Here is a 7,968-nt window from a genome sequence, read left to right on the forward strand (position 1 = left end):
GTCAAAAATAAAATTAATTGCTTTGATAAATTCATCAAGAGGAATTATTGTATTCTTATTTATTAATTGCCATCTTTTGTTGATACTATCATTAACAAGATCCAGAGGTATGTTAGTGAACATAGATACAACATCTAATGAAATTAAGATCTCCGAATTATCTATTTGTCTACCATCTAAGTTTTTAAATAGTTCAAAGCTATTTTTAACATATTTATTGTCATCAATTAAACTTTTTGAAATAATTTTATGTAAGAAAGTTGATAAATTAATTTAAAAATCTATCACATTTAATAGAACTTCGCGTAATAAGTTGTAATAAGTATTTACAGAAACATATGTAAACTATAATAACAACGTATAGCAATATTTAACACAATTTGCGGGTCTATAAATATTTTTGTAGAACATTTATTACATCTTGTAGAACGAACTTCTACAAAGAACTTATAATGTAAAACTATTGTAGTAAAATAAAATATCGATTGCTACAAATTGTAGAAATTTTAAACAAAATTAATAGTAATAATTATCTGGCAATTTGTATGTTTCTACATTTAATTGTAGAGGATATTTTTACTATTTGTACTATGGAATGTGTGAAAAAGTAATAAAAAACATATTTATAAATAAATAAGATATATTTATAATAAAATATATAAAATAAACAAGTATGTGAATACAAAATAGAAATTATGAGAAACAGCATAGCACATACAGCACATATAGCACATATAGCACAAACAGTAACGACTTGGAAAAAAGAGGTCGATACGGCCAGATCACGTCTTTAATGTTGTAAGAAATTTCTATTTAAAATCATGTAATGTTATATTGCCATATAATAACAGGGTGGCTGAGAATAATTGCCAAATATTTCATGCGTAGGTAGAACAGACTATACTGAGTCGAAAAGTCCTGTACCATTTTGCGATTGCAGTACTAGTTAACGAGATATTAATTTATAAAAATATTTAAGTTCGCCCGGTCCACCGTTAAATGCAAGGGCGCGGTTGGATAGTACCGCCCTGCAAAGCGCGCCGAGCGCGTTCGCCGTCGCTAGGTACGCGACTCGTGTCTAGCGACGACTATTGCCGCTTATAAACAACGCTTGTTATAAACAACGCCTAACAACGGCGAAAGCGCGCGGCGCGCTTCGCTGGGTGGTCCTATCCAGCCGCGCGCTTGCATTTGACGATGGGCCGGGCGAATTTAAATATTTTTATAAATTAATATCTCGTTAACTATTATATTAGGTACTGCAATCGCAAAATGGTACAGGACTTTTCGACTCAGTATAATCTGTTCTATCCACGCATGAAATATTTGGCGGTTATTCTCAGCCACCCTGTATATGTATATAAGTATATTATGTAGCGAGTAAGGGTAAATGTCTTCTCAAATATATGTTTGTTTTCATTAGCTGCGAAGCAAAGGAAGTAACGTCGAATCAGGAGATCACGCGTCCTTAGCATGATTTTCTGGAATATTCAGCACATAGCGAATGCCGAAAGAATATGCGCAGGGCTGCGTTCAGAAATTACGCCTAGATAACTCTAGGCTATAGTTTACGTTACGTATATTATATCAAAAATGCACCCAAGAGTTATCTGACAATGAGTGTAATTTCTGAACGCATCCCGGGGCAGGCACTCGGAAAGTGAACGCGGTCAAGTGTGGAGCCATCGCGAAAGCACTTGATCTAAGCCGCAACAATTATTCTTAAAGTCGAGTCATTCGAAAGCTCAGTGCCTTTAGTCTTTCCAGTGCCGGATTTACCTATAAGCAAAATAAGCAATTGCTTTGAGCCCCGTGGCCGGAGGGCCCCATAAAATTGAACAACATATTATCAAAATACAGAAACCAAAATAAAATAACAAAACAAAGAAAGACAAAATAAAATTAATCAATAAAATGTTTCTCTAATATTACTTTGAACGAATTTGTAAATTTTTAATTGCCCTTTAATTAATATATCATCATTGGAACTAATTAAAGTAAAAAGTTAATTTTTTATGAGCGTAATTCATTGAAATGGAGACACTGATATTTGAATTCCCCGCCTGATTTCCTTGCACTTTTTCATTGGTTGTTGTCGATCATTATCATTTGATGACGTTATCGAGGAATTTGCGGCAATTAAAACAAGAAAAAAAATGTAGATCGCTGTATAGTTCTGTTGATTTTCTGATATAATATATTACAGTTGCATAAAGGTTAATATATATTATAAACAGTTAAAATATATCTATATATATATTATATATATATATGTGTGTCACACACAGTGTGTGTGTGTGTTTCGTTACTGTAACCACAATCCATTTAAGATTAAGTTATGTAAAGTTTAGTTGGGTTAGTTATGTTAAAAGGGCCCCCGTGACCCCAGTGCTTTGGGCCCCCGTTGATCTAAATCCGGCGCTGAATCTTTCCCTTCGGGAATTTAGTGAAGCGCATAATTGCGCTGTTAGTTTTTGCAGCGCATGCTTGCGCAATTAGTTTTTTTGATAACGCGCCGTGCACGTGGATTTGTAAACGGCCGCGTCGCGTACATTCGTTCAAACAATCAGTCGACGAATAGCATTTGTGAAACGTATATATATCTGTGTGATAATAAAATCAGTTTGTGTTCTGATGTTAAACAAATCAAGTATATTATTATTAACATTACGCCTGACATACAAATCCACATCCATATCTTACAATGTAAACCGTACAAATATGAAAACGAACGGGTGTATTTTCTATTTTCCATTATGTTACAATTTAAAGTTACTTAACAGACAAAATTAAGTCTACAATATTGTATTAGATGCGCTTTCTTTCGAGATGCATTTCTAGGAAAATCGGTGACATGGAGAGGTCAGTAGGGTAGGGATATACAAAGGGACGAAAAGTTGCGAATATATAAATGGTCGTAAGCGCGCTGTGTCGCAGTAGAGGTCTAGATATAAAAGCAGATACATCGTGTGTCTTAATAGACGCGTTTGTGTTCAAGTGATCTTTGTGATATATTATTGAAAGAATTCGGGCCATTTTCGCGGGCATTGCATCACCCGTTCGTTTTCATATTTAAAATGGATTTAGCGATCCATATTATTGAAACTATGAACGATAACGATTATTGTATTCTTATAGACGACTTTTTTTTTAATGATGTTGAAGAAAGTGACTTTATTTACGAGTATCAATCAGACGACATCGATAGTAGTGATACAGTAAATACTTCAAATACAACTACATAAACATGACAGTATGTTTATATAAAGACTCGTTTCTCTTAATTGTTCAGTGTTGTTTATTCATGTAATACGCCGGGTGATGAGACCTCATTTAGTCCATACAAGCAGTAAAACTTGTTTATCAAGGAAATATGTTCGTCAGGTGACACATCTACGAGTTGAAAAAAATGTAAGTTTTTAACTTTTTTTCGATTTTAGCATATAATTCATCACATCACTAACTAATTTTGTGTCTATATTAATCCTGTAAAGGGATTTCTCATTCCGTTCAGTCGTTTCGGAGATTTTCTTAAGACTGTAAGAGTATCCACAATTTCGTGGATCCAGCATCCCCTTAATTACAGAATAAAAAAGTATTTACAGTTATCTTGATAACAAAAAAGTAGATTTTTTCCGTTACTTTTGAATGTTTATTAAAAACTTTACAGATTTCAATATACCTAACAAATGTTTTGCACTGCCTGGATAAGAGTATAACTAGTAGTTTTTTGAACATGGCCGGAGATACTATCACGTCTCCTGATAAATTAAAGTATATATTGTATATTACACAATTATATATTATATATATACGTATATAAGTTTGTATTCTCAACAATATAATTTTTCAATGAAATAATTAATTATCTGTTCGTTATTATTCTTTATGTAATTATAATAACGATTTTCTTGTCACTAATTTGTTAAGAAAAAACGCAAATGTTATTGATTAAAACAGTATTTAATGCATTTTTACATATCTATTATAAAATATTATAATCAATAACAATAAAAAGAGCGAAGTAAGAGTCAAATTAAGATTAACCCTTCCTCGACACTATGGGTCAATGTGACCCGTAGGTTCAGTTTGAACGCTTATATCTTTCTGGCAATTCAAATAACGGCGGTTTCATGACCTTCTGGTTGCAGTCGAGGGATTGAACTATAGCTGTGGATGATTTCCTCGCGATCCCGAGCCCTCAGTAACCGGTGAGCATCGGTCGAAAAAGGACTCGGGTCAATGTGACCCGGTGTGCTTGTTGTAAATAAATATATTTTTTGAGCGGAACCTTAAAATAAATTTTTCTTCACATATTTACCTATGTTTCGAGAACCTACATTTCAAATTTTAGCTAATTCCATTGAAAATTAAAAAAAAATTTTTTTCGTAAAACTTGATTTTTTCAAAAAAAAATTTTTCGCGAATTTTTTTAAGCATGTTAATAATTTTTAATACTTTTTTTTTATGATCGGATATCATTTAAGTATGTCCAAAGTATACGTCAGAAATTTTTCAGGTCGATCGGTGCATTCATGACTGAATGGCGAGCGATCAAAGTTCGTCTCGGGTCACATTGACCCGCACTGGCGTATTTGATTCAAAAAATAGGTGTGTCGAGGAAGGGTTAAAATTAAGGAAATGCTGACATGTTTAATTTTAAAAATTAAGGATATAAAATTATTAAAAATAAGATTATAAAAAAAACTACGTAAAATCTACTTAAATGAAGATGTAATAGAGATGTAACAAGTTTCGACTCTGAATTGAGTCTTCCTCCTTGAGACTTTAAAATATGTTTGATGCCTCTTTAAAACAATAACCTTTTATTTTTATTTTATAAATGTTGACAGATAAATATTATCTTTTTAATGTGCAACATGATATAAGCATTTTCACAAATATAATTGATGTCAAACTTCTAAAATGCATGTTTTTTTTTTTAAATATTTTCAGGAGAAAGCAAAACCAACTGGAATTAGAGCAGCAGAATTACATGAATTTATTTTGCGCTGGTTATGATTCCCTGTTGCGTACTTTTCAATATCTTAAGGTCCAAGAGTTATTGCGAGCCGCACGAGTTTGTAAAATGTGGCGTGATCTCGCTGCACATCCATCTCTGTGGAAGACCGTACGAATGAAAAATAGTCAAGTAACTGACTGGGATGGTTTGGCGGATACGTTACAGAGACGTGGTACGCAGCATCTAGATCTCAGAAAAATGCTAATTGCTTGCGAGTCCGACAACATTTGAAAGTAATTCTTGACTGTTATACCACGAGTGAGCAGTCTTTTGAAGCTTGAATTATGCAGATATCCCGTTTCAGTTGTGGAAGAAGTTATTAAGACTTGTTCACAATTGGAGGTATTTAGCGCGATGTCGATCAAATGCGAATCTCTTACGTTAGAATCGATTGGAAATTTGAGACGATGTCAAGAACTCAGACTTAAAGCGATATCTGGAATGTCCTTACAACAAGATCTTACTCCTTTACAAGATTTAAAACACTTGACACAGTTGGTAAGAATCTATGTTTTTTTAACATAATTTTTATTACAATTTTTTGTATTTTAATTTTTGTTATACAATATTAGATAATATTAAAAAATATCTTATTTTTCTTTTATGTACAGAGTTTAACATCAGTTAAGGAACTTGGGAAGAAAAAAATTGATGTTATACAATCATTGACAAATTTGGAGACGTTAGAATTAGGCGAATGCTCTGATTTTCCTGACAAGTTTGGAACTATCGTTTTAATCAATTTAAATAAATTGGAACGTCTTAGACTTGAAAAAGGTCAAGGATCGTGTTGTACATTCGATATTCTTGAAGGCGTATCGAAATTACAGAATTTGAATCAAATGGAATTGGTCAATTTCGATGTGAAGAATGGTTTTGACAAATGTCTGGCTAATTGCAAAAACATCAAAAGGTTATTAATTATATTGACTTATATATCCCAGTCGGCAACATCTAACAACATGGTGCTTGGAGGTGTCACAGAATTGTCAGACAATTTAACGCATTTTATATGGGGTGTTACGCTTGAGTTACTCAGGATTACGGAACTGTTCACTGATCAGTGCAATCTTATGAATAAACAGATTACCGGAGATTCTATACCGGTTTTAAAACCTGTTCCCTGCTTAAGATTAATTTCGGATGTTGAGGATAAAAACAAGAACCAAAAAGAAGGTATATTAACTTATACAGTTAATTATCAGCTAGCTAATTAACATTATCTCCACAAATAATTTCTATGATTAAGTTGTAAAATGTTATTTAATAATTTTACAGCCGATGATAAACAGCAGCCGCACCAAACGGGTCTTCAGGTCGACATTTTGCCATTGCCACAATTGCAAAAGCTTCTTTTAACTGCATTACCCAAGACACGAGTCAAGATATTGAAAATTCCCTTTCACGCTACTTGGCGACAAAGCATTTCCGATACTACTACGCAATAGAAATGAACGAGATGATACTAGTATGAAATCGAATGAGACAAATAGAATTAAAGTGACATTTGCGACACTTAAACATTTTTTTTGTAAAGTTGATATATTGTCCATACTTCTATATCAGGCCTGTTCAATTTGAGCTCCGGAGACAAAGCATAAAGCCATCGATGTAAAAAATTAAATTTAAGTAAGATTTTAGACTGTAAAGTATTCATAAGCTTATAAGTATCAACACTTCAAGTCTAAAAAATTTTGTTCATTGAATTTTTTTGCGTCAATGGATTTGCATTTTGGCTTCGGAGTTTAAATTGGACAGGCCTGTTCTACATCTATTTTTTGGATGAAAAATAACGTATATTTATGTACTATGAGTTTTATAATCTTCAGCAATTAATAATCCTTCGCAACGTATTGGTACACACTGTGGTATATTTAGTATTTTTGTGATAAATATGTATATGTGGGACCATGTATCGTGCACCATTTTTGCTCCAGGCAAAATGATACGACAAGTTGGTATCCTTGTATGGATTAATTTAATCAAATAAAATTCTGACTTTTATATATCACAATTTTACTTCCTCGAAGATAATGAAAATGATATAGATTAACTATCGAAGTTGCTGTGATGTGTACCTGCGTTGATCACATACATACATACCTAGAAATATGTGAATGTTTTGGATTTTTATGGTAAGAATATATTTATAAAATGGTAAGAATAATATTTGTAAAATGACATATTCATTAATGAGAAATATATTTATTATAAAAAGGTGTTTGAAAGCGAAACGAAATGTTTCAATACCGAGAGCATTGATCTTTTAGGATTCCTAGAAGATATCCAGTATTGCGAAAGTAGTTATACATTTATAATTTTAACATCGAGCGTCTACTGGAAAAACTTAAATATAGGATCACCTGATCTGTATGGCTCTATTTAGAGATTAGACTGTAAAAAGTAATTCTATATACATATAATATGTCTCTGTATCTTTTAATGTTTAGGCTACAAGTTTTCCGCTGCAAAGATATTACAGCAAAATTTGGGATAGTATAGAATATGTAATATACTTATTTCATTGCACACAATACATAATCAAATATACTGTTATGAAAATATTCATTGATTGATATGTGTACTAAGTATAAAATGTGTATAACTGTAAGTTTTCAATAATGACTTCTATACTCTTAATATGAATCGCAATTTATTTCTTTTTTCACTAACCCTATTGTATTATCTTCCCTAAGAAATGTAGGGTAAGGTTGCCGAAATCGCATCACTTTTCATATAAAGGCTTATAACTCAGAAAGTAAGAAGGATATTCTCAATTTTTTTGCGGCGTAATAAACTGTAAGCTTTTCTCTTTCTTATGTAATTTTTTCAGATTTTTTTATTATTATAATATTTTAAATAAAGATTTTTTACATACCTGTAAATAGTGCGATTTTGGAAACACGTTGCCTAAATCGCACCATGGGTTGTTTGATAAACAACAA

General features: G+C 32.2%; 1 protein-coding gene across 1 annotated transcript; it reads left to right on the forward strand.

Moving 5' to 3' along the window:
* The first annotated feature begins 4,543 nt into the window (after positions 1–4,543).
* Positions 4,544–6,499, forward strand: LOC108775131 (jmjC domain-containing histone demethylation protein 1). Its single transcript, XM_018541415.1, is given in 4 exon segments — positions 4,544–4,611; positions 4,957–5,521; positions 5,635–6,199; positions 6,302–6,499. Coding segments are annotated over 4 exon segments (1,368 nt in total). The 3' UTR covers positions 6,472–6,499.
* The last annotated feature ends 1,469 nt before the right edge of the window (positions 6,500–7,968 follow it).

Source organism: Cyphomyrmex costatus, unplaced genomic scaffold, assembly GCF_001594065.2.
Source record: "Cyphomyrmex costatus isolate MS0001 unplaced genomic scaffold, Ccosl1.0 scaffold286, whole genome shotgun sequence".
NCBI classification, from domain to species: Eukaryota; Metazoa; Arthropoda; class Insecta; order Hymenoptera; family Formicidae; genus Cyphomyrmex; species Cyphomyrmex costatus.